Below are 27894 nucleotides of genomic sequence, written 5' to 3'. Positions count from 1 at the left end.
GCCAAAGGCGGTGCCGCCGGCTGGCGATCGCTAATCGAGCTATATCAACAGCCAAGATCGGAAGCTTTGCGCACAAAAAGGTGTTGACGTACGCTGGGTATGGAGGAGGGTGCTTAGGACGCTGGCGACGATGTGTTTGTGATCGGTTGGAAGTAGTGTATGCCATTGGTCTGAAATGAATGCAATGAAATGCGGCATTTTTAATTACGGTTGCATATGATTCACGTTACAGAAAACTGCGACACTTACCGCCATATCGTACTCGGTAATGTATGCAGGAATTTCGAGCTGATCCTTTGCGATGGCCGAGTACAGATGCTCCACGCCCGGGAGCGAATGCACCTTCGTCTTGATTGCCGGTGCCATGAACGTGGTAAACCACCAGGTCATCATCTTTGTCCAGAATGTGGGATGCACAATGTAAAAGGCTTTCAAATTCTTCTTGTACCTGGGATATTGGTAGGGATATTAAGTTAGCATATAGAACAGGCAAACACATCGTACACAGCTACTTTTATGTAGTGCAGGAAATCAAACAGCCTTTCGACGCGAACCGGTTGGCTGACCTCTAACTTACTTGTAGGGCAGTATGCTGTAGACGTCCTTCAACCACTGCAGAGATGGGTAGTTGTTCGAGCTCGTCAACGTGTGGAAATAAGCGATCACGTAGTCACCCTTTACGATCGGATCGAGCAAATATATCAGATAGAGCAGGGCCTGCGAATGGGAGATGTCGGGCGAGGGGAAAGAAAACAATTTCAATTAATTAAGCAAACGCAAACCCCTTTTTTCTAAATGAACTTTTGCTTATACAAACCTTCTCAAGGTCGATATTGTGAGCGGGGAACCATTTGCCGCAGAACACTACCACGGGTCGGCCGAGCCTGTCTACACCGCTCTGATAAAGACAACCGATGCCCGAAACTTCCGACAGGTCTTCCGTTTTAGCTCGTCTTAGCAGCCGTTCGTATCTGGTAGAGCAAGATATAATTTGTGGCAGAGCAAAAATGCAATTTAGCAACACTGTAAAACTGTAGGAAGTAAGTTTTTATGAAGCTACAAAGGAATCGAACTATCAAATCAAATGAAATATATGTTTTTTTTTTCTCTCTCCTCCAATGTGTACGGAATGGAACTTTTCTCCACTTAACTTATGGAAAAAACATGGCAATCAAAATTGCGTCGTTAATTGTCACATGACTGACTGTAAATGGTCATATTTTATTTATTATTGTTGCTACCGGTCCACCACAAATCACACATGCCTCGAAGCAATCAATTTCAGAGCTTTAGCGCTTTTCTAATTGCACGCGCTACGAATGCATTGAAGCACATCATCCCTAGTGTAAGCCAACCAATAAACAGTAGATTGTTCTCCCCGGCCCGGCAACCTACAAGGTATGTTCGACGACTCTTACATAAACAATATACCACACGTCAAGAACAAGCTCTCGCCAGACTAGAATTAATCACTGGAAAAGCTAGATGACGCTGAAATGCACGTCCTGCGCGCAAGGAACGATTATTGCGGCGCGCATATATAAATGGTGCATTTCATCAAACAAGCCTCGCTTTCAGGCTCAGCTGCCACGTGTAATTTAATCAATTACGTTGACCTATTTTGCAAAATGTGCAATTCTCATCATCAACACCAGGACCGCTAGGGGGACGATGGTAGTTGAGTAAGTGAGTTAGATATTTTAAAAAAAACTCCTCCAGGTCTAGAACCATCCTCCGGCAAAAACAGAATCCAAACAAGGAAAACAACACGCTGGACGTTGCTGGTGGGCACACAGGGTAATTTAATCACTGTATTCGTCAAGCGTCAAGCTTGAGATTGTATGAAACGTTGTCCATGATGCCCCCAGTGAAGCTTCCTCGGTTGGTTTTCTTATGACATCCTATTTCGTTTTCCGCAAGAAGGGCCCCCAGGGGAAATCCTCCCCACCACCACCAGTCCTCTCGAATCCTCCACCTGGTTTGCAAAACTATTTTTTAAATACTTTTGTGTTTCGCTTTTTAATGATTTGCTGCTGGGCGGGCTCCCGGTTGGCATTTGTAGGGATCGCTTACTGTGGGCACAACCTTTGACGAGAGGGAAAGGTGAGATGCACACCGTGTCACACAATCTCGCTCCCTGTGAAGCGCGGACGTGGAGTGAAATAATTAGGAGAAACGTGACGACCACCCCGCTGTTGTATTGTTGTTGATACGCAAAAAGGTGAAGGTTACGAACGTTGCGAGTAGATAAAGCAACGTCAACGGCTTTTTTTGTGATTTAAAAAAAACTTGTTACTTATCTCCTTCGTTCGTTCTGCCCATGTTCTCAATTTTCATTGCATAACTCTTTCACCGGGGGTAAACCGGGTAAAATGACTGGAGCATTATAAAAGGTGCCAGTGTTCTTTGCACGGGGTTGCGGTTCGGACAATGGATTCAATCGCAACAGGAGCAACAGCACCAAAATGACTACTAACTGGCCATGAAATAGCGATCGATTGCAAAACTTGCTTACTCACCAACCCATTGCCGAACGGGCAAAGGTCGTCCAGGCTTGGGTCATCATTTAACCCAGGCAAAAGCATCCGGTCGGCTCCGGCAAACACTAGCAGTGACCGGATGTGTGGTTTCATGCTAAAAACTCCAATCTACCTGCCACTTCCGATCCAAACCAACCGTTGGCAAGCTGCAAGAGGACGAGAGCTGGTGGGGGGGTCAATAACGGTTTGTAGAAAACTAGTTTCCACGTGTTATGCTGCTGCACACTACGTTGGAGGTTGATGTTTGCATACTAAAATCACAATTCAAAAAAAAAACTGACTACGCAGTACCGGGTATGCATTGAAAATTCAAACAAAAACAGTATAATTTTGCTCCAAAAGCCTCCCAAAAACCCCTCGTTTTGTTGTAAACTTTTGGCTGTCTATTTATTTAGGACTTGGAGGAGGACTTTGGAATACTTCGGACTTGTTCCCTAATCGGGTTTTGGGTTTTGTGTGTTCCGATGCATGTTGAAGGTAGAATTAAATGTTTCTACATGAATCTAACCATCGCACTAGCTAGGAGCATTGTTAGTTTTTTGTTTTTTTCGAGAAGCATAATATCAAAAATCACTTTCAACAAGTAATTGCTTGAGCAAATAGCAAGTTTGAAAGTTTACTTTGCAATATTTGCTTATCGCGCTCGGAAACTGAAAGATCTGACCGATGAGTAGTGTTTGTGTGTCTGGGCAACCACATTGTCAGTCAGTTACCATAAAGTTACTAATGAATAGATAATTGTTCACATTAGTCACTCTAGCACATTGCGCTTCGTCACCGGTGACCAAGTGTGAATAATTCTACAACATCAGACTTCAAGTTGTGCTAATGCGTGCTGAATTGTTTAAAAATTGATCTTAAAAAGAAAAGATTGCACTGTAACATAAAAGAATATATAAAAGATGCAAGACTAATGCTAAGGATGCTAAATGTGCAAATCAAATGTAAAAAAAGAAACTAGGAAATTGAAACATATTCCTTGCAAAAAAAAGCAGCAAAAACAAAGCCGAAGCTAAAACAGATTGGAAAAAATAACAAGAGAACAGGCGTTGCGTATTGAGGGTACTTTGGTTTAGTAGTATTCAGTACTAACAGGTTCTCCTTTTGCCATTCGCTCTCGTCGAGCGACGAGTGGTAGTGTTTCATCAGCTCGACGTACGTAAAGGAACCGTCTAGTATACGGGTCCGTTTGCCGACGTGCGTGGCCAGGACATGGCCGATCATCTCCGGACAATAGTTCTCTGTGGTTGTACTAGAAGAGAGAAGAAATCGTCTCAGTAGTGGAATGGGCGCATATAGGTTTTGTGTTAAGGATCGACTCGACGATCGTTTCGAACGGATAGGGGAAGATTTGTTCCGCACGTTTGCTACAATACACCCTAACTGGTGACCTGAAATGTTACAGTAAGTGAAACGTTCCAACGCAAAACAAAACGAAAAATGATACAAAAATCAATAGAAAGCAATGTAACGATCGGATCGACAAGAAACGGGTCGATCGAATGCGGCGTGCGGCATCGAACAACAAAATCAATTGATTGAGAAGGAAGGCAAATAAGGCATGCACTAAATCGCCTGTATGTGTCGTTTGTGTCGGGGCGAGACAAAACAGAATGAACCGTGCAACGGGGGGGAAAAAAACATTATTTTGTAGAAGTGGATCTAAATACGCAATCGGAAACAACTTAACATGTAAAAGGGGATGGACAAAACAACAGAGCACACTACAAAAAAAAAAAGGAGAGGATGGTCAGTGCCGTTCCGTTAAACCTGACCTTGGCATAGAAAGCTCAAGATGCTTAAGATATGGCAGCTGGCAAACATAATCGATACTTTGCAGGAAGACAATTAATCGTAGCTGCGCGCGCGTATTTACGCAGCTCGGCTATGATGAATTACCCTTGGCGAGTGGCACGTTTCCAGAGCATAATTGCATAAAAGGCACATGCAGGGGAGATTTGTGCAACAGCTGCACTTAAACCCCGACCTCTCAAAAGCCACTGCTAGCCATCACGCATTGTCTGGATTGCCCATTTCAGCCGGTCGTCCTTCGTTGACGATACAAGCTTGGGGCGGCTCGGCCTATTGAAGGACGCTTTACATGCGACTTCTTAGTACTGTGGGGCCTGCCAGCCAAATGTTTAAGAATCTCTCGCTCTCCTTCTCCGCTGTGTGGAAGATATGCTGATTTATGTAGCTCACGTACACACGATGGATGGACATTTTACGTTCCCATCCAGCGAGCGCAACCTTGCTACCGCAACTCCTTCCTTCCCATGCGGTTATCATCGATGGCTATCGAATCGATTAATGGTTAAGAGTGGTCAGATAAGGAAATCCTTACGGACGAATACACCAGATACTAGTGCCGTAATTGCGCAGTGCCCGCTGTTGGATCAATGTTGATTGAACCACTTTAAAATTTTGTTGTTTGTACGTAAAATGCTTTTTAATGATATTGTTCGCTTATTTTTCTATTTTTCTTAGTACCTTTTGAAAGATAGAGCAGATATCGTTTGACTTCCGTTAGTTGATTTTTTTTATAATTATTTTATGGTAAAGTTATTTATTTTGTGAAGATGAATTTTATCATAATCAAGCTTCCTCGGCCCAAACCATGCCTAATACGTAATTTTTGTTGATTTATTGCATATTTTGTCATGAAGATAGGGAAGTTCTGATCTACTAGACATTTCCATTCTTATCTTGAATGTTTTTAAGACGTGCTTTAGGGGTTCTTCAATTTATCTAGCTCAAAATTTAGATTTAAAAACTTATAATTATTGTAATATTTTCTTGGATCAACCTGCACGCTTGAAACAAGTGATACAACTAATTTTCCTTCCTTCGGATTTCCTTGTGTAAGGAAGCAAAGGCCCAGTTGGTTCAGGGTAAGATTTCACCGACACCTATACCTATCACGTTTCCGGTGCACAATACCTATTGACGGTCGAAGCCTTCAACTGGAACGCCCCGAACTGTGTGCATACCTGCATCCCCAACGTGCTGCTCTCCACACCGAAGACTGTCGTGTGTTGGACGTGAAAGGTGCCGTCGAAGCTAATGACTCTGAGCTAGTGTGGGGAGCTAGTGAAGCTAGTCGCTTGTGGCACATACAGGCACACACGTGTGCAATATTTGTGCACCATTTTTGGTAGTTTTATTTCCATAACAGCGACATCAGTTTGGGCCTAAAGTATCGAAAATTTGTTTTGTGATGAACAATCCCCCAATGAATCCAAGTCTAATAATGATGGAGGTGTTATAAAATAGTTTTTAATTTACTATTTTGCTGTTTGTCCTAATGCGAAAAACAAGTTAAACTGTTGTGCTTTCGGTCTTGCTTGTCCATACATACAAAACGCAAACATACAAATGGTTGTTTTCAACAGGTTTTTGCAGACGCGATCTTGAACCGCGTGCTATGGGGCAGCACCGCTGCAAGGCGGGGAGGTAATATGCTCCTACCCGATCATTACCATGTTTAGACTAAAATGTTACATTTGGACACACTTTCGAGACTCGTGGCAAAAGCACCCTTGCGTTTGCTCCAAGCGCGCGCGTCTTTTCCGCCGCAAGTTCAATTTGCGGTACTATTGCCGCTAAGGCATTTAACATCAGCTGCCTAATTAGGAAAGCGGGGTTATCACACTGTGCACACGAAGCTCTAGGCGCGCTTCGTATGAAAGGTATTGTTTTCGCTAGCTTTTAAAGTTGCCACCATAGTTGTGGATGTAAACGGATCTCGTTTAAACTACTAGTGGAACTCTAGTTGCAAAATGCTTCATGAAAACTCATTTGTTTCATAAATTTAAAGCTAACAATTCATCGCAAACACATATAAAACACCTGTAGTACAGGTGTTCATCGCGATATTGAGTTTTGTGGCCCTGTTCCAGGGTGTTCTCTTACCCGTAGTATCCGAGAGACGCTACAAGGTTTCACACAAAACATTCACGAATCCAATAAGCGTGTAGTGTAGAGGAATAATGTTCCAAATTATTCATGAATTCATTTTACATCTTTTTTATAAGGCAATCGCTTCACATACTTTATCCCTTTACAAGTGAGTAGAAAGCGTCCTTTCATTTCCTAAAGTAATGGCACGGAAAAAAGTGTTTTTCCCCCATTCAGAGGTCAGTGCTGAAGTTGCGGTATGCGAATGCAATGTATTATTAATACGTTAGTCCACGTTTTGGTGACACAACCATTCGCAGATGATATTCAATATCCTAATGGATGTTTGTTGCGGCGTTAGGTACATCCCTTCCGATTCGTGCACCGCTTGTCCTCCGACGGGTTCGTCCTTCCAATGGAGTATGGAGTGTGCCAAACATGATTCATGAATATCAGCAAATAATGATACTGGCAACGTTGGCCTCGTCGTCGTCGTCGTCTGCCGACAGGACGAACGATATTGCGTCTTTGGAGGGGCGTAACGAAGCGTAAGAAATCTTAACAATAGCAACTTCAATCGTACATGAGTGCGGTGGCGCCTGCTAATCGCCGCTCGTACGAATTCTGTTTTCTTATCATCACACGATTGCATTTGTGATTTCCGTCTGCTTTAGTTGCGTCTTAGCTGCGTTTCAATCGCTGTCGATCGATTGCGTTTTCGATATTTGATTCGGCCAGAAAGTTGGCTTATGGCCAGAGGTTGCACCAGAACACTGGGCAGCAGAAAAAAGCATGTTCGATTCATTTCCTAACCCTCCAGAGAGAGAGAGAGAGAAAGAGGGCGAGCTAGATTGGCACTGATGCATGGGCTATATTTAGATGCAAGAAAATTGTGTCTGCTTGCGGTTTCCCTTATAATGATGATGATGATGATTCCACAACACTCCAGGAACTCCCAACGGCTATAGTTGGCATTTGTGTTCTCACCTTTCCTCTGGCGTTTCGATGTGTATTTGATCCACCTGAATTTCGGGCGGTATGCTGATGGTCGCATCGCTCAGATCGATCGATTCCATTGTCACCATTTGGGCCATATTTACAGCAGGAAGGCGTACCACCGTGTGCGATGGCGCTGATGAGATGGGCAAATATAAATGGTCTTCTCTTTTTTTTTCGCTGGCTTTTATTATCAACAACGCCACAAATACTTCTTTTTCTGCACACGCTTTTGCACTTCGATTCTTCAACAAAAACTGATTCACGGTGGAACAATGAGGCTTCCGGCCGGCAAACGCCACACAACAGAACGATGTTCAAGGTTTGCAGATAGTCAAGATATGAGCACAGCAGTAAGCTGGCTTACTAGATCCCAAAAAAAAAAACGCTTATTTAGCTTGGCGTTGTGCTACAAACTTCGCTTAAAAGCACTCCGAAACAGATTGTCTAATTGGTGAGAGTTGGCGGTGAATTGTTTCACTTTCGATTTTTCGAAAACACACTGCAAAAACACCGATCACCGTTTGTCTTCCGTTGGCGGTTGGAAAACAGTGAACGTGAGCTGTAGCTGTAGGGACCACGTCTGTTGTCTGCCGTGTTTGCGGTTTCGTGCTCGATGTATATCCCCAGTTCGTCGTTCAAATGCCGGAAAAGCGTCGCTATGTGGAGGGAAAAGTGATTTCGTTTTCTACACACACTCTCTCTCTCTCTCTCTCTCACTTCTCTCACTTTGGATAGTGCTCACTAGTAAAGATACTCCGCGAGAAGCCAAGAGCGAAATGAGCTCGAATAAAACACTGACCAGCTTTTCGATGCTCGCGCCCAAATGAGACGAAGGAAGGAAAAATATCACTATTTAAAAATAGAATTTTCCTCCCAATCAGCGGGAAAATCCGGCACGGTTTAACGCGTTACGGGGTTCGAAGAAAGGAGGGCAAAACCAGGACACAACATGCACACACAACCACTGTTTGCAAGGACGACGATGATGAGGGTGAAAATCGATGAATCTTCCAACACGCACAACCACTTTCGTTCACCGAGAACTATCTGTTTTTTGTTGCGAACGAAGGAATGCAGAAATACGGCTTTGGCCAAACGAACGCGATCCACCAAATGGGCAATTTGCAGCGCAATTGAACACGCAAAACCTCAACTCAACACAACACAACGCTGAAACCAAGGCAGAGGGCGCGCGTACACTTTGAACGGTGCCAAAATTTTCGAAGGCAAAACTAAAGCTCGCCACTAAACCACCCTGCCAGCCACCAAAACCCGGGAAAACTCGGTTTCAACTGTTGAAAAGTCGAGTGTCGTTCGTTGACTGACGGGGGTGCCCGTGTGTGATCGTTGTTACACCACACACAAGTGGATACAAGTTGGATGGAGCTCTCTGGTGAGTGAAACGTGTGACCCAAGGTGGGGGAATTTTATTACTCCCATAGACCTCCCCGAACCACCCGATTTCATCGACAAATTCAACATATGATTTTGTGTCTCTTTTTAGGTCTCACTCTCTCTCTCTATCTCTCTCTCTCTCTGTACGATAAAATAGACGACGAGTAAGGAGTCGCCAATATACAAACGCCAACAGAGAAACTCAGATGCGAGAGCGATCGCATGTTCACTTCTCATCACCACGACGCACTCATCTTCTGTGTGAATGGTGAACGGTGTACAACTAAACTATTGTTTCTCACCATGCAAAGGTGCCGAGCATTTTTCGTGCAGCAGGACATGCCTTTTCTCCCCACCAAAAAAAAAAAGGATGACGTCAGAAAGCTTCTCGAGAGAAGACATTCCGGTACAATTATTCTTTCATGCTTCTTTTATCTCCTTCTAAACATCCCACAATTTTTTTCCATTTTTATAAGTCTTGAAAAACATAAAACCAGTGGAAGCGATTGCATAGTATGTGCAAAACTGTTAAGCCAATTTGAAAAGCAAATATAGTTCAGAGATATAATATTCGTGTGTCTTAATGCCTATTTGAAGAAAACCATTTAAACGAGAAAGAAGTAAAAAACTTGGAACAAACATAATTTAAATACGAACCACAATTGAACACAATTAGTAAGGAAACGAGTAAATGCATAAAAATTGCAACCACAAAATAAAAGCATTATCCGAAAGGGAGTAAAATTCAAAAATGATGTAAAAAAACAACAGCATTAGCAGTAGCATAATTTTGGCGCAAAATGTTCGGCAAAGAGGGCGGTATCTGTTTGCGGTTGCGATGAGTCAGGCACATTATTTTGTCATGCTTCTCCCATAATGGTACAACAGAAAAAGAGAAAATTAAAAACTGTTATCAAACAAACAATTGTAATTTGTGTGTAAAACTGCCTTCAATTCTATAGCTAATCATTTACTCGAAACAGGGCAAAGAAACACAAGTTCAATACGACTAACGCTACGGATAAGATAAAACGGAAGAAGAAAAAAGTAAGCTAACTGTTGGTCGGCTCGGCTAACGGAGCCGAAACGGTACAACGATGCTCTAACTATACTGCTCTAGAGAAGATTTAAATGAGATATATAGATATATATATAGACGTCGTCAGAAACAGGACAAAATGGAGGAAAAATTTTGCAAATACTCACTCGCAATCCACCAACAAAGGTGAACTAAACACATTGAAGATGTTGGGGAGAAGAAATGAAAATAGTTTGAATTAGTGTGGCCCACAGCAGTATGTGTGTAACTATCGGTTATAATGTAGACTGGCGTGTAAATGGGTAAATTACTTTAAAATTATATAAAGAAACGGTTATTACGGCATAAAACGAAGAATCTATTTTAAATGTATGGTACAAGTTAGTTCAAGTACATATAGATTCTAGCGACTACTCACGAACATAGGAAGGGTATTAGGGGACAAACTCCCGTACCACGCGCGCACACTCACACACAAACCGAATCAAAAGGGATTATACACCAGAAATTGCGGTGCGCTAAAAACGCGACACTGGTTATCTCTGTTTTGTTAAGATCTTTCTCAAACAAACGCTGCAGTGATGGGGGACATTGAATTTACCATAGAACGAAACGTACGAAAAAAAAACAGACTTTATGAAATTAAAATTTAGCAAGTGACCAGCGGTAGTACACCGAATGACGCAGGTTTTTATGATTATGGCGGGTTACAATCTAAACACTACTGCAGCAATGATAACCGTCGTATTGCAGATGGATGCGAGAGATGATATGGCGTCGCGATTAAATACGTTTCGGGAGGGACGCGGGCCGTAAACCGTGAGATGCTGCATCTTTGCTTCTTTCGAGAAAGAAAAAAAATGGTTTAATTTGTCTTCGTATGCTGAATAATGGACAAATAAACGTGTATCTTCATATCATATCACACGAGGGCGGTTTCTGTTTGCCCGAAAGGGGGTTTTCTTTATCTGACGCCTAGTTAAGTGCAAATTTTTCGACTCTTGTAAATCTCTTCCCTTTATTTTGTCGTAGTTTTATTTTATTTTGCGATGTAGCACATTGCTCTTTCTTTATTCTGTCGAAAATTTGATGCGCATTTAAATGAAGGTAGTTGAGAGTTGTGGTTAACTGGGGTATGTACTTACACTGTACGGAACTGTGTTCTACTGATCACAAAGGATGATAAATGTGGAACATAACTAGACAATAGCTCCATAAATAGTCGTTACTAGCAACTACACCTATCCTTGAAGAAACAACCAATAACGTGAGTAATGATAATTAACAGCAACAAGCGAGTGGTTGCCGGGACGATGACGCAAAGGAAGCAGGTTCATCGATTTCGTACACGAGACCCAGCCCTTGTACACGAATGCTATTTATTTTCAACATAAAAATAAAAATGCCCCATCATTCGTACAATGCAAGCTTTGAATGTGCTCTAAAAATATCTAAACAGTATTCTACACTCCAATCCCTTGCGATAAGGATTTTCAGAAAAAAATGAGCTACTATCTCGACCAAGTTGATACTATATTTAGCAAAGGATAATAGTAAGCAACGAATGGCTCAGTTAACAAAGGACTACACCTATAGGAAGTTCCAGTTCCACCTGTGAACGATTACGTCAGCGACTGCCGGCTTCATTCTGGCACCCCGCCAGACAGGTGTCAGAGAATGGCGTCAAAAGGTTAGGGCAACTCATCTTTATTCTGCTTCTTTGATCGAATACGAAGTTTCTTAAACTACTGAAGATGTAAAGGGCCGATGCTCGAGCACGAACTTTCACGCCAAACAGCGTGGCGGAACGGGGCATGCGACTGCATCGACTACAAGACATATAGAGCACAAAATTCAATTATGGAAACCCCCGCACATGGATGCATACGACCCCGGCGATGAGACACCATGCGCGATCAATGAAAATCGATTGAACCATTTCTTTTGATTGGTCAGTCATGAAAGCGGGTCGTCCAGAAAACGTTGTGTCCACAAATCAAAACAACAGACTACACACTACAGCGTGCACGGTATGGATTGCATTTTGTGGACACGTTAATGTGTATGTGTCGGTGTGGGGTGTAGTTTAATAATTTAATGCACAAACGGCGAGGCATTCCGATGCTACAGGCTACAGACCGCACATTGTTCCAGAAAGCAATCAGCAAACCACATCGCCAGAATGAATGATAGCAGTGGCAACAGCAGCGGCAGCAGCTTGACCTTGCACAACGAATGCCCCCTTTTTAAGTACCGTTTAACTCACAAGCAGTTATGCAATGGCAGGACTATAGGTTCATTAAAAAGATATCCTGAAAGCTCATCGAAGGATAATGAAAAGCACACACCGGCATAGCTTTCAGTCGGCGCGGTGAACATTTGGAAAGCTTTTTCGCGTTATCAAGCTTCCTGGCAGCACACGATGGCATTAGAAGCTTTGTAGATAAAAACCGTCCATTGTCACGACGGAAGCTCACTCGCTTTGATATGCAAAGCTTTTAGGTGGCGGTACTTATCAGTTCATTTCATACGAGCTAAAGCAACATGATTACGGTATCAGAAAGCAGTATCTAAATAGTCTGTTTATATAGTGAACTATACTGACTGTGCGTCTGAAGAATGATGCTACTTCACAGCAGAACATACAGTACAAAATCTTCGGAAAACGGCTGCAAAATGTCTACAAAAAGCGAGCTAACTGCTGGACAAGGTGTAATTGCTGAATAATTTAAGCAAGGACTTTAATAAATAAAAGAAGCACAAACGTCTGTACTTACCTTTCCTGATGCTCGATTCCTTCCAAGCCATCGTCAAGCACACTTTCGTAGACCATACGGGGCCGATCGCCTAGAAGACGTTGCCGATCTAGGTCTCCCTGTTAACAAAAGTATAAAGAAAATCAGAATCGAATATGAGAAATCAGAATATGAGCATTAGAATAATTTAACAAGCAAGTAATATTTTAAGATTAGAATGTGCTGTCCTTTATATGGTTTAACGTTCATTTTTACCATAAAAGCTGTTATTAAATACCATACAAGCGAAGAATAATAATACACAATTGTTTTACTGCTTTACTTAATTAAATATTGGAAATTTTCTATTTAAAAAATGGAAATACTTCTCTGTAAGCTACTTGTACACATGATTGCTGCTAATTAAACGATATGTTTGATACTTTTCTGATTAATTCTTAACATTTCTGTCATTTTAAGCAGTTGTATATGATCAAAACATTTACAATAGAATTTTTGTCTTAATTTTTACAAATGAGTATTATATATTATTTTAAATTAAAAGATGTATACTTCAATATTATGGCCAGAGTTAATTAACAATTATTTAACCATGGAAAAACATATTGCATTGCCATCTTCATTTTTTATGAATATTGTATTGAAAACATTTTGAATTAAAAGTGAAGATCAATTAAAAGATCAAGATAAATAGTTATGTTTTATAACCAGAATAAATAAAAAAAAAAATAGGTAAAAGCGTTCTATAAATTTTAGAAAAGTAATTATTTAACCTACAAAAAACATCGTTCTTTTCAATTTTTGTGATTATTATTGCAAAATCATTTTACATTGAAAGTTAAAAGCTTAAGTACTCTCTTATCTTCTTGGATAAACGAGTTCATCGTTTCTTGGCCTTCTAAGGTCACGTCAGTCAGTTAATCCCCTGACCAAAATTAATAAAAAAAAAAATAAGTAGAAGAATTCTGAAGCTTGTTTGACCAAACGGCAACGCACCATCATACTTAATAATAACTTTTACAGAAATCATTATTTTACCATGAAAAAAAAAAACATACTTTATCGTTCACTATGTACTGCAGCGAAAAGTAGATCAAACACATTCAAGTAGTACACTGTAATCAACGACCGTCACAACTGTTTGACGTTGGATTGCAAACGGTGACACTTGCAAAAGGATTCGCAATGCAAACATCGCAATGTGAAAGGTACATCAGAATCTTATCGCAAAAGTACAAACAGCTTGATGTTGCAAAAGATAGCATTACATTGATCCACAGTTAACTGTAACAAAAGATAGAAATCTGCCTACATCTATTAATCTGACAATGGCACAAGATGATTCTTATTTGATATAATTGTTAAATGTGTTTAATATACTTCGCACAAAGCTTCCTATAATAACGCATAATACCTGCATCTGTGTGAAGGAATGAGCTGCACCAGAGAGTTGAGCTGCCAGGCTAAGGTTAATATTGCTATACTCTACGTCGGACCCCATTTCCAGATCGTGTGGGCTCGTGTCGGAATCGTCATCAGCTGAAATCGAATCAAACAAGAACATTAGTAACGTGAATCAGCATCACCGAAACAATACATCACAAACTTTACAGGAAAACTCAAACGAATCGTTTATCATTCTGGTGTTTGACGGAGTGAATGTGTACAGTACAGTACAAAAAATTGATGTGCAATTTTGCCGTTACGGCTCACTGGGGACGTTTGGATGGCTATTGGGGACAGTTGGCAGTTGTTGTAACAAGTTGATAAGAGCAATGGTACGTTTATCCACCATCGGAGAACAACACTGTAAATGCGCACTCTGTAAACGGACTAAGCAACTGACTGCTGGAAGATATCACGATATCGCCAACAACAACAAAAACAACGGCCTCGATGCTGCCAACAACGTCGAAAACAACAGCGGAAAAACGTTTCCTTGCACGCACCACCTGCACGGGAGTCTGTGTCAGCCACTAGTGACACAGCATACGTACATCTCACCAGCGGAATGATAGCAAGCGCCAAAAGAAGAATGCGTTTGCTTCCGCAGAGAGCAAAGATCGCTCAGCATCTCCAGATGCTGTGCTCTCTCGTACGGTGAGACACGCGTGAGAAGGATCAGTGAGAAGCTTTAATCAACTGTTTTAAAACGATCGGAACCGTTTGTGCTATGGAAGTGTAATTATTTTTCATTATTTCTCTTGATTTGAGATGCGATTTTGTGTTGAATATATGCGTTGAACAATTAATTTGTTTAAGTTGGTATAAAGACAAATAAAAATCAATTCGTATCAACGAAAATGCTTTTATGAGTCGATGCTAAGCAAATTGCCTAACCATAGGCGCTCTTATGTGTTGTTCATTTCGGCAGGATCTCATATTGGTAGACACTATTCTGAAGTTTAATGATAATTCCTTATTTGTTTATGAAAAACCTGCATGAATTGAATTTTTAGTATGAACACAATCGATAAAAACTTTCAAACATTATAATTCATAACAGTGATAGATGTTCAACTGTAGATAAAGGATCACTTTCAAGAACAATTGCTCACCGTTTGTGAATTCTTGTGCACTCCTTCTTGGCTTAACGACCTACAAGGTCACGCTGGCCATCTAATTTGTGTTCTAATTGTTTTAATTTTAATTCGTACATAAATGAACAATCAGCGTATACAAATTGCGAACAGTTGTTAATATTCAAAACGATTAGTTATTATAATTTCATACGCGCTACTTTAGACCAATAAATAGATTAATCCGTTCCACATTTACTTTCTCTTTTGTCCAAAAAGATTTATCGATCAACGAGCAAAAACCATATTTTCAAAGACATTTACCACAACACTTTGAGACAAACATGCTGTCAGTAAGGTGACGATTTAAAGATAGCCCGCCCATAAACTTGCTTATCTTTTTAATAGCTTATCACCAATTTCTGCTGAATAGCTACACGTTTTAAAGTAAATAATCTTAATTGTTTCACATATGCACACATATCAGGCACATATGCTTATCGTCGCAACCGGATCCTCACGTTTATTTGAGTGTGTTTTCGACAAACATTTGCTGTCCGTACATCTTTACCATTTGGTGAGTGTATAAATTAAGCATTCATGCATGTTCACACCACGAGGGATAGAAATCTTGGTTGAAATTTTAAGCGTATAATAGCAAAATGTTCGAATACAAATTGGGATTGGAAATTTTAAATCGTTTCCCCGCTATATGAAGTGAACTATTATCTGATACAGCCAGTTCACGTGCCTTTTTGATCAATCCTTTGTGGTACGAAAGACACCGGCAACATAGCCACAGTGCGTAAATGATTAACCTTTGTCCTGAGGCACTACAACAATGTAGTGCATCGATTGGAAAGTGTAATATCATCAGCAACAACAAAGCAGCGTGTGTCAACCGTAGAGTCCCGTGTTCGGCTATCAACGACTAGGAAACACATGAGTTTTCACACACAGACACATAGTGCACGATCGAAAAATGATAAGAAACCCTTCTCGCTAATGGTTGTAATGGTGCAGCAGTTTCACTGCCCTTTCAGTGACAAATCCATATTGACAGTGGCACGTATGGACGTATGGTAATGTTTCATCGAGCACACACTAGATAACGTTTAAATAAAAAGAACTGATGCTATCAAGAACAGCTTAGGCAGAGGTATATAGACGATTGCTTCGACTCGACAGTGAAATGCCACAGGCAATCGCATACAATGTTTACCTTTACTATCATGTGTAATTACTAAGACGAACAACGTTGCGATCCTCGGACACGTAGCACTAGGTTGTGCGTTTTCTGTTTGACGAAAAACATGTCACTGAGAAATCATTATCCTTACGACCTCGCGGAACAAGTTTCGATACGTTGAGAGGTATAATAAATCACAAGAACATTTGCGCTAACCAAACACGATTGTATGATAACATGAGTAATACTTTATGTTTGCATTTTTTTACACAAAGAACAAGTGCTTTTGTTGAGCTCTGTTCTAGCCCGTTCGATTCGTTTTCGTGCTACAAGAATGTAATGCGGCAACAAGCGTGCCCCACGATACGTACCTTCTATCATGACGGAATGCTGTGGGTTGTGAATGATGCGAATCTGACGATCAGCTAGCTGCGGTTCACCATACAGCCCTCCGATGTCCTTCGGCAGCTGCCACAAAGCACTTCGTTCCTCGTGTGGATCGCGCGGAAAGTACAACGGTGCTAGTACCTCGTAGATACTGCGTGCATTAGATTCAAGGCAAACTATCACAATCTCGGCACGGTATTGCTCCAGAAAACGACGAATAGTCCCTGTAGTGGATAGACACGGCCATTGAAACACACAACGGGACGGCACTAGCGTGCTAGTTTATTTTTTATACTCACTCAATGCTATGTGAGCCGCAGTGTCTGGTGGGAAGTTGCGCTGCACCGAGCTAATATCACATAGGGCTACGGTTCTTAATCCTAGTTCCCTTGCTTTGTACAACACGTTACTGTAAGGAAGCAAGGAAAGGGGTCCGTGAGGTAGAGAAAAGATTGGAAATTCAAGTCAACCGATCCGGTCGCCCACAACAACGGTATTAGAAAGCGTCAGCGCGGGTTCGGTTTGAAGTCACTTTCAAATGGAAGTTTGTAGGTGATTTTTTTTTTGTATTACCGATAACAAGCATGCAGCGTTGCTTCCGAGGCGGTCCTGTACTTCTCGCTGTAAATGGGACCGACGGTGTGAATAATGTACTTCGACGGTAAGAAAAATCCTGGTGTAACACGAACTTCACCCGTTTTACATCCTGTTCGGCAGGGACAAGAAAGAAAGCTTAATATTAGAGGCGAAACGAATTTCTGCATATTGTTAGTATTGTGTAGTTAAAGCGATATTACTGCAAAATGTATACACACTTTAATTAAACCCGTACAAGGCTTGCCGATCTCTCGGTAGGAGAACCACCGCTATGAAGCCATACTTACTTCTCACGTCGTGAACGATGGCAGACGTTAGTGCGGCACCGGCACGTCCGAAAATTTTCTTCGACACGCGGTTCTTTTCCGTCAGCGTTTCATCGGTACTGTTCGTGATGGCATCGACTTTGAGCTGCGAGATATCACCCTCCCTGAAAATAGTTATAATTCCTAAATTAAAACCCGAACTTAAAGATCAATACCGATGGCTTCGTTTGTTCGCAGTTTGCACTTTGCACTAGCGTATGTTTGAACTGTAAAAATCAACCCCCAAACTAAAAAAAAACCCGTTCTTGCTGTTGTCCTGTTGCGCCACGTGATTTTGCCCAAGTACGAATTGTGCGACGTGCCGCCATAAGGGAAGAACCGAATGATAATGGTACGCGCGCGCTCTTGTACGGCTCATCAAAAGCTTGTGGACATTCAATGACCTTAACCGCGTGCGTTTAAATCCTGTCCACTGATGCCTTCCCCCCTGCTGCACTCGGGTGGGCGGACGAAAAACAAAAATGTGGAAAAATCAATACCTGCCAATCTTGTTTGAATATGTTGTTCCGCGTTACGATTCCCTCACCAAACCGGAAATTGGATGAGCGGGAAAACAAGAATGTCGTTCGCATGGAGTCACTTTCGGAGCCATGCCTTTTGTTTTTATCCTAATCCACCAAATGATGGTTATTTTTACGTTCAAGGACGAATCGTGTACTCTCTTCGGAATGGGTTTAAGATATCCGGTACACGACATTCGAAAACAATGCACGTCCAGTGCGCAGCATTGTGCTGCAGTGTAAAATGCATCCAAACGATAGGAAGCGCATCGATTACCTAAGGGGTCAGGGGGAAACACTCACCAGATTACGAAACGATTGTTGATCTGCGCATCGCACGGAAACGGAGTGACGGGGTGTTTCGGGCCAGTTTCAAAGTTCGCCGCAAATTGGCTGTAATCGGTCGGACGCGGACGGGGCTGGCCACGGTCGTCTTCGGACTGTTCGCCCCAACGCTTCAGGCTGCTTAAGGTGACAAAGTGCTGCTGCTGCTGCTGCTGCTGCTGGGCACGGGGAAGGTTGGGCAGTCCTCGCGATTCTTGCGGCTGCGAACGTCCAGGAAGGATTATTTGAAAATGGAAAAAAGCAAGAGCAAAAACCGAGTACATTAGTGAAGCCTTACAACAACAAATAAAGAACGGTGAGTCCCCTGTTTAAGCCGTAGGTTGCAACGTTCAATATTAGGTCACGTTGACCTAATGTTGAGACGAGCGGCTCTCGTCAACTTTGTGTGTGCTGCACTACCCCGGTAGTGCTAGTTTTCCCCGGCCGGTCATTTTTCCCAGACCCATTCTTCCTTTCCCAGTATTTTTTTTTTCCATCAAACAACAAAAACGTTTGGTAGAACTGACAGGACGAGTTGGTACAGAACAGAACAGAACGGTTGGTGGCAAAAACATAAATCCGGTTGTAATATTTACTTGCGTTAGATGCTTCGCGATTCCTCCTAGTGATGTTTCAATGCTTTCATTGTAGATGTCGGACACTAGTCTCATCGCTCTGCGGGATGCATAGCCACCCCGGAGGGCCACGGTAAATGAGTGATGTGAAGTAACGATCGGGTGGTGTTTGGTGGGCACGATGAACGTCGCCGGGCAGAGAATGAGGGCGAAAATTGTATGGAATGAAACGAACGTAAAGAAGAGAGAAAACGACACACATAAGATGTAGGCGAACAGTTTTTTTTTTCAACGCATCAACAGTGAGGTCTGGGTGCTATGAAACAAAGAACCAGAAGGGTGGTGAGGAGGTGATCGGTTTTATGTGCGGTGAGTCTTATCATCCGTCTAATTACATGTGGTTACAATGGTTTGCCCGAACCATTCCAAAGGAGCTCTTTAATGGAATCGAGTACACCTCTTCGCTTGAAGAAGACCCAAAAGGGGACACCCGATACGTTCTTAAGGTAGCAACTGAAAGCTAAAATTTGCAACCTTCCCAGCGATGGTCCCGCAGTGTGCGCCGAACCATTAGGGATGTGGAACCAGAGTTGTGTTATTAAATATTTATCGAATACATATATATATATTACGGATGCTTTTGTGCTGGTGCGGTGGAGCGCCCCCTCGTGCCGTGGTAAGCGATATGTGCAGTGAAGTACGCGATATCTTAAGAATCCCCTTGAAATCTTCAACCTGTTCAAATCTGTCAACCCCAACATCATCATCATCATCATCATCATCAATGTCGTTGATGATCGAGAGGTCCTTAGAATCTTCTCCCGCGATCTCGAACACATACCGAGACGCGTGGAGAATGAGGCTGAAATTTCTTGCTGGTGGTATTTGGGTCCTCTAGAATTCTATCATTCTTTCCCATTCCTGGGTAGGCTTCTCAGCTCCCCATCGCCCACGCTGCTGGAAGATACGGTTTGACTTGGGTTTATTTAAGGTAGAATTTCAACGATGAAAATTCCTCTTTTTGATATTGCTCTTGCTGTTGGCAGTCTTAAAACAAGCAAGAAACGTGTAAGGTGCCTTCGGCATCGGTAATATACCGGTGCGTGTGTATGTAGATATGTGTATGTATCAGTGCATGTGTCAAATGGTGATATGCGATGCGATGCTGCGACCCCCATTAGTGGAGTTCCGATGACGCAAATCGTGGTCTGCCGACTGAGTGTGAGCAGCGCGCCATCACGAGTTGCTAATTTGCGAATGTGTGTACAGTAGCGGACGCAAGGAAATCATGTGCAGTTTAAATTATAGCATAGTATTTACAGAAGGGAAATGTTTGAAACGACTTTTAAATTTATGTACAGTTTGGCCGGAGACAAGTTCTACAAGAATGACTGTTGCATATTTAAATATATATTTGCATATGAATGCAGATTATAAAATACAAAGATTTCCTTGGAAACAACAATATACTCATTAGTAAGAGGAGCACTATTAGAGAAATGTACCTTGCACCTGAGGGCAATACGTACCATTTGATGATAAGATAGTGAAGTAATCTATTAGAACTATCAACGATCGATACGTGCCAGGCATACGGGTATGGAAACAGTTCATATTCTTCTAACTAAAAGACCCGTTTGGCCCCGTTTTAGAAGCAGAATTCAAAGGCAAACAGGTTTTGTTAATATCAACCGTTTCAGTAAGCAAGACACGTCAAGTTGTTCATCGTTTTTGCATGTATCCATGCGTGAAATAATTAATTATCGCAATGTATAGCTTATTATCATCGCAAAACTAAGCTAACAACTATGGTCAATTAAGAAAGAGCGTTAGAGAAGGAGGACGTTAATTACCTCCTATTTCAAAATTAAGGTAAATGACATTTCGATAAATTCTGATAGTGCTGGGCCGATGCATGCGATGGTAACTTGTACGTGTAATCGATCAGTTCTGACAGTTTGAATATCAACCGTAACAGCGGTTCATCTCTCGCGCTGAAATGATCACGCGCTCATGGCGTATTAATTGAAACTAGTTTCAATTCGATCCTACTTCCTATTACGGTGCAATATTATTTACCTAGCCGGATCTAATGAACCAGCAAACAAATGTGCCCGGACGAACAGCAAACCACCCACCCCCCAGTTCTGATTCTGTACTTAAACCACCCCGTTTTTTGCATCGATAAGCGCACACAAATGCATCGCCGTGTTGAGCTTTTCTGCCGCAAATATACGTCTATAACCGTACGTACGTCATATCAAAATTGTTTGATCGAACTCATGGCTCAACGACATCCGAATGCCATCATGCATCACAGATTACGGGTCGGTACAGCGGTCGTGCGCTGCCTGCTGTTGCTGTTGCATATTGAACTGCCGCGTCCGATCGTTTGCGTCGTTGCCATGGTGTGCGTGTTTCGATTACACCTTCAAATGGTAACGAGAACAAAGCATGCGTCGACGACGGCGACGACACAGCGCGTTAAGCCCTCTGCACACACAACACCACCATAGGCGATGGACCGCCCACGGCTACCTGTGCAGAACATTCAGCCAGCCAGCCAGCAACCCACTCGCGTGGGTATGACTAATGCAATACACGGTAAGGGGGTAATGAGAATATAACGCCATTTCACAGAGACAAATCCCATGCAACTTAAACTCTACATTGATCACACTTTTCTTTTTTCGCAAGCCATGCGCATATTCGTACCGTTTACTCCGATAGTTCGGGTTCGATCGTTGCAGCACATACGCGAGTACAGAGGGGTTGTGTTTTTTTATCGATAACGAATAAATTACATCCACCACTGAGGGTGGGTTTTCGTTTTCGCGAAACTTGAATGATTCACAACATAAACTACGCCACCAGACAGAGTCCACTATATACGGTAGAGTAGGGTTTCACGGGTATTTCACGAAACAATCGATCATACACCCGCGGAATAACGACACAGCTGTTTGCACAAAAAAAAACAATGCAAAAAGGGACGACCCGTTACGCGAACCGCACTGTAGGTATGCTTCAGGGAAACTGGTGAAAAGAAAACCGCGTATGGAAACGGTGAACAGGTCTCGCGGCCGTACTCGTCCGTTGTCATCGGCTTCACAGGCCCATATCACAACTACATGCTAGCAATGCTGCGTTGTTGATTGCTACGCTGCGACCGGTTGTCAAAGTGTGCCACACAGTACGACCACACCACACACTGGTGCAGCACTGGGGCACGATGATCGCGAACCGTGAATTCTGCCCGCACGCCAGCGATGTCGAAGCGGGATTAGTTTGTAAATTTTTAGCTACGGTGCTTGCATTGTGTAAAAGACGCCAAATAGGTTTAGCAAAAATTTTTTCGCTTGGGTGAATTATTTGCTAAGAATATGCTAAATCTGACACTCGAAAAAGTCGCTCTCTGTGTTTGAAATTCTTACATTTTTACTATTTTTTATAAAGAAAAATATATATTCCTTACAACGCTGTTATGGGTTTGACACCCCACCGAGGCGCCCCACACAAAGGCAAAGCGTGCACGGCGACACAACTACGCATCGAAACCGTTCGAGCTTTGACCCACCACGCGCAAACGATGTCGCTGTACCCACGGCTGGCTTGCTTTGGATCGCATACTATCGCACGAGGCCTGTACTTCGCTTATGCCCAGAGAGCCACTTTTGCTTTGAAACTCTTGAAGCCGCGTTTTTTTTGTATGAAGCCCCGCGAAGCTCTCTGGTTTCGCTTCGCACTCTCTTTTGCCTGCTCTCGTACACGCGTTGGTGTAGTTATTTTCAGGCCGCGTGGACAGTGTCAAATGATAACGAAAACAACGCCCAAACACACATGCAGCACAGCACGCACGCACGTTGCACTGATCTTGGCCAATGAAATACCGGTCGCACGCATCAGGGATTTTTTCACTACGGGGAAGGTAAATATTCTCGAGGATTAGTTTTAAATGGTTTTCCGTTTGAAACAATTAAAGACTGTTCTTTGTTTATATTATACGGTTGAATAGAGTAATGTGTTCTGATGGGGAATGTATTCAAAATAGATACATTTCTAATCAAAATGAGCATAAAACGCTGATTTTTTATTCCAACAATAAAAAATACATTTTCACATTCGTACAACTTGTATTGTGCCAATGAGATATCATAAGCTCATCAATATCGTAACCTATTTAAAGCTTATAATATGATTTACTAATCTTTATTCTATTTTTTATTAGTATTTTCTTAATTATCTTATTATCAATCATATTATATGTTTTTTAAAAGTGCATTTACTAGACTTATTTGCAAAAAGTTGCAGAAAATAAAGCTCTTGCTACGGAGGAACAATCCGTGTTGGGCACGATATGCGATCCTGTATTGTTAAAATGCTAGCACTTTCTACGATATTTAACATAATTTACAAGTACTTTACAATGCATTACAAAGTTTTCCTAGGACTTGATCGTTCATCGTAAAATTTGTTTGCCAAAATCAGGATGTTTCAGGTTATTAGGTTTTTTTACGTGTTACCCATATGTATTTGGTTCTTGTCCCGCAATTTTTTGATACGTCGCATTATATTTTGGGTTTCTCAGGACAACACAAGGATGGTCCAGGTATTGATAAATTAATTTTCACATAAATTTATTAAAAGCTTATAGCATGAAACGTAAAATTTAACCAACATTTTTAATGCTTAGATTCGATAAAAAATACTTCTTTACAGATTTTTTTTAACACTGATTGGACCGTGCTTCATAAAACAAGACAATACAGCGTTGCCAATTTTAAATCACGTTGAAAATAATTTTAGAAATACATCAACCATATTTTATTTCTATAGCGCACCTTTAGTAAAATTATGTGAAAATAATTCATTTATTTTCCCATAATAAATGTATAAATCCCCACCTAGTAAATGTATAAATTCAAATAAGTCATATTTCCAGCTGACCTCCTCAGAGTGCTCACAAAGTTTTATACGAGAAAATCGTTCCAAAGGTTACGAGAACCAGGAAATATTAAACTATTGAAATCGATGCCGTTTCAATTTTTTCTCAACAAGCGATTTTGATGCGAGAAAATTTCACAAACAATAATGAGAACCTCAAATTCTGATTGTGAAATCTCCCGTGGCCTAAAGTTCCTGCAAAAATTTATAGGCACATGATAAAACCCCCAGGAATGTGTCCAAAATTCAAAAAAGAAGAAGATTAAAACTACTAAAGTAAACTAAAACTAAAAGAAAATAAATAAAGCACTAAACCAAAAAAAAGAAACAGGTAAAGCGATAAAGAAAATTGATCGTAATCAGACAGCGAACAAAACAGATTTAAAAGCTGATTCTTAAAAAAAAAAAGAAAGGATGAATATAAAAAGCGGAGCAAAAATGTCAGCAAAAATCTATTGTTTATTGTGAAAAAATATAGAAAATGTGATAAATGTATTGAACGTTTGTTGTTTTCTTTTAAAAACTTTTGGCTAAATGATGAATAATTTTCAAATGTCCATATGCAGATGATAAAAACCAACATTTTTACATATAAATTAGTAAAAGCAATTCTAATATTAAAACTATTTAACTTCCTATCCACGGTGCTATCCAAACTATCCTTCCTATGTACGGTGTTCCAGCCGTTACGGTGTTTGTTATTAAAATTATATTTTTATATCCTATCTCGGAACCAAAAAATAGCAAATGCGTTGCAGCATACCGGTTCGTAGAAGCAATGTTTCGCATAAGCTGAACTATGTGGCCATACGTTGAATTTCTGTGTGTTTGTGTGTGATTGCATGTTTTGATGTATGTGATTAGTTTTGGGTTCAGCGGGTGCCTAAAGCCATTAAAATTTGCTTGTGCCATTATAAACGTTCATGTTGCTGCCGCTGCGATGGGACGGGACATGCCCGCCGGCAATGGAGATGCTACGGCCTACGAGAGATGCTACTCACTGATATCCAACGTCACGGTGGACCATATTGCGCTGGCCAGCAGGTACGTGATACTTCAGTCTCATGCTCTGTGTTTCGGGCTGTACTGAAACTGGACGGTTCTCCACGATCCTCGGGAAGATATTTAGCTATAAAACGGACGGCGAGGCGTTTTAACAGCTGTATCGAACCCTTTGGTGGCTAAAATTAAATATCAGTTAATTAGCGAGCGGAACTGATTGCGAATCACCGGAGATGAGCTGTTTCCGTGGCTTCGTGTGTATCACTGAACGAACGTCAGCTGGGTAGAGGATGTCCGGTTGCAAAGTTTCAGAGTGTAGTATCTTAATTTTTTTTAAAAAGGACAAAAATGGATTCTTTTGCAAAGATATTCAACGAAAGTATGTATGGCAGGTGGAAGATTTAATGATACTAAAAATAATTTAACAACCCTTAATGCGCTTTTATTTGTTCCGCCTTCGCATATTGTCTCCTGATCTAACTTGCTCTTAAACTTAAATACACTTTGTTGAAAAAGGAATCGATCAAGCTGTCGCTAACCCTGGCAGCTTACAATAATTCACCAAAGTTCCACCCAGCAGAGTGTATATAAGCCCGGTAGCCAACATCTTCGCCCAGTCGAATTTATGACCAACTTATTTTCTCTACTTAGTGTCGTTTGCCCTTGCCGCACCTGATCCAACTGTGGGGCGCAGTGCGAGAACACGGGTGTGTAACCTTCTTGACCTCAGCTACACACAGCGGCGGACACAAAGCAAGCCCAGTTTGGTCGATAATAACAATATTAAAATTCTTCATTGCCATCCAGCTGGACCCACCGTGGAAAGCGAAATAGGGCGAACCGAACCGAACCACAAGAATGTGGGTGGGTGCAAAATCTTATTTTTCTCTCGCGTGCTTAGCTAAAGCCAACTAATTGGTTTTTGGCTTCAATGCAAAACCCCGTTGTATTGCTTCCGATTTGGCGTGGCAAACACTCACCCCTTGCGGGATTCTTGCGCGTTGCGACATGGAACATGGAACAGCTTGGTCAAAGGTTTTGCTAACATCTAATTACACGTCGGGCCACATTAAAGTGCGTTATTGCGTGTAAATTTGTGGTGGCAAGATTCGGTGGTTGGGTTGCTCAAGCTCAAGATGCTTATGTTGCTTGACAGAGTGTATTTGAATTATTTCTTGCATGTCTTTTGATGGCCTCAAATATGCTTTCCGGGGCGAGAATGAAGAAATTCTTGGCCGTAGTTAAAAGTTTTCCTGTACAAAGATGGTGGAAGAAGGTGGAAAGTTCCTTCCCTTTTGCCTTGACGATGAAAAAGGGGGAAAAAGACATAAAACTCAAGGGTGTACTATCAAAACAATTGCTGTAGTCATTTCTACCGTGATTAGACAACTTTTTGAACATATCTACCATATATAATTATTTATCCGTTCTCTCACCGTCTGTCCTTGAGAACTCTCCTGAAGAAATAGGTTAATCAAATTCTTCGTTCAAGGATTTGCTTAAAACAAAAACCTATTTACAAACACAACACGCAAAAGATTTGCCTGTGCCTTATGCAAGTACCACATTATTTGCATCTTTCATTATAAATCCTACCACTAGCAATTAAACCAGCAAACTCCACCATACATTAGTCGCAAAATTGCCTTCACGAGCCGTTTAAAGATGGCCGTTGTTCATGTCTCGCCAGGTGGTTTATGTAAAAGAAACCGAGCGGCACGACCATTCTCGAGTGCGTTGCACTTTTCCAACGATTATTTCTCAAGTCCAAAGTGGCTGAAAAGAGCGCCTGCCAGGCGGAAGGCAAGGAGGATGCATTTGAGCAGGAAAAATTGTCTGCAAAGTAAACGGCGGTACCTAAAATGTCGACGGAAATTAGTGTGACATTTTCAACAGCCACAGGAAACGTGCTGCAAAGTAAAGTAACCGGCAAGTAGCCTTGGATAGGGAGCTTGGGGTAGATTGTAATCATTCCGCTTTTAATTCGCCTGGTGGTGTGAAATCCAATCGATAAACAGCACACGCTACACTCTACCCGAGCAAGTGTGTCTCCTTCCGTTCCGGTTTTTCTTTCCGACGAGATGCTTGTCGCTTGTACGCCTTCAAGAGGACATTTTATCACTACCATTAGCCTAACACGTTTCGGGTCCATTTATACAGTACAGTAAGTAATTCAAACCTCCCAGCTGGCCAGCCACTGATTGTAACATGTGTTAAACGCCACCATGCGGACGAGCTGTGGATGAGTTTCGATCGCAACGAAATCTGTGTCCTTGTGGACAACATTCTTTACACCCGTGCCTAGCGGAGTGTTCTAGCAGAGGGTGGAACAAGTTGTGAAGCGGGTGCCAGAGCGCACCACAAAACCAGCCCGAATGGCACGCTTATCGATTGGTGTTTGCCATGCTTTCTTCGTCCACTTACCGTTTTCGCTGCAGCGAACATGACGCGTTAATGTCAACGTTTTGCGGTAAGCTATCACTCAGTTAGGGTGCAGTAGGTTCCTATTGCCAAGACGCCGGATGTAACAAATCACCGGAACTGGATCACAAGGACGCACAATATACCGACACCGCCACACACGCGCACACGTTCAAGAATTGCAAGGGATGCAATTTTTACTGGAAAATGTAACTTATTATGCAAAAATGTGTGACACGCGGTAAAACACACACGTACAAACACACGCAAAGGGGGCTTCACACTAGTGACAAGCGCTTATTAAAGGGAAAGTTAATTGTGTGTGATTTTTTTTTTATATTTTCGCTGTTGCTTCAACACGAAACGATTCGCAAAAGTGATCGCGAGAAAGAGCCGCCTTTTACCGCCGACCGTGCGGTTGTGTTTTGTGACTGATGATGCACCTGGTGTACGATGCAGCAGGTTAGTTGCACGCGGAGACTTA

General features: G+C 41.8%; 2 protein-coding genes across 7 annotated transcripts in view; one reads left to right on the top strand and one right to left on the bottom strand.

The window, feature by feature from the left end:
- The window catches only part of LOC126561676 (SRSF protein kinase 3), a 415191-nt gene that overhangs the window by 77652 nt on the left and 309645 nt on the right, over positions 1-27894 (top strand). The gene's annotated exons all lie outside the window — the stretch shown is intronic.
- On the bottom strand, positions 96-27481 carry LOC126561891 (protein GDAP2 homolog). Of its 6 annotated transcripts, none has more exons than XM_050218255.1 (14): positions 27414-27474; positions 19065-19143; positions 18448-18689; positions 17606-17748; positions 17295-17427; positions 17021-17130; positions 16706-16945; positions 14041-14165; positions 12648-12745; positions 10038-10061; positions 818-971; positions 578-717; positions 250-448; positions 96-170 (listed from the first exon to the last, which is right to left on the bottom strand). In XM_050218255.1, exons 2-14 carry the CDS (start codon positions 19137-19139, stop codon positions 114-116), a joined length of 1740 nt encoding a protein of 579 aa, XP_050074212.1. In that variant the 5' UTR covers positions 19140-19143; positions 27414-27474; the 3' UTR covers positions 96-113. The 6 variants fall into 6 exon arrangements, with proteins under 6 accessions (XP_050074212.1, XP_050074210.1, XP_050074213.1 ...); XM_050218253.1 differs by lacking the exon at positions 27414-27474 and adding an exon at positions 24989-25066; XM_050218256.1 differs by lacking the exon at positions 27414-27474 and adding an exon at positions 21759-21762.

This window comes from Anopheles maculipalpis, chromosome 3RL (assembly GCF_943734695.1).
Source record: "Anopheles maculipalpis chromosome 3RL, idAnoMacuDA_375_x, whole genome shotgun sequence".
NCBI lineage: Eukaryota > Metazoa > Arthropoda > Insecta > Diptera > Culicidae > Anopheles > Anopheles maculipalpis.
Note: the sequence above shows the minus strand (reverse complement) of the source record. Positions and strands in the feature narration are given on the sequence as shown.

What these genes read in the sequence shown, in the direction of transcription:
- LOC126561891 (XM_050218253.1), bottom strand. Translation starts at nt 25,053, where the DNA reads ATGAGACTGAAGTATCACGTACCTGCTGGCCAGCGCAATATGGTCCAC. An exon ending in GGAATCGAGCATCAGGAAAG is followed by an intron (nt 10,062 to 12,647) that starts GTAAGTACAGAC and finishes CAATGTGTTTAG; the next exon opens with TTCACCTTTGTTGGTGGATT. An exon ending in CCTTTGTTGGTGGATTGCGA is followed by an intron (nt 972 to 10,037) that starts GTGAGTATTTGC and finishes TTGCTCTACCAG; the next exon opens with ATACGAACGGCTGCTAAGAC.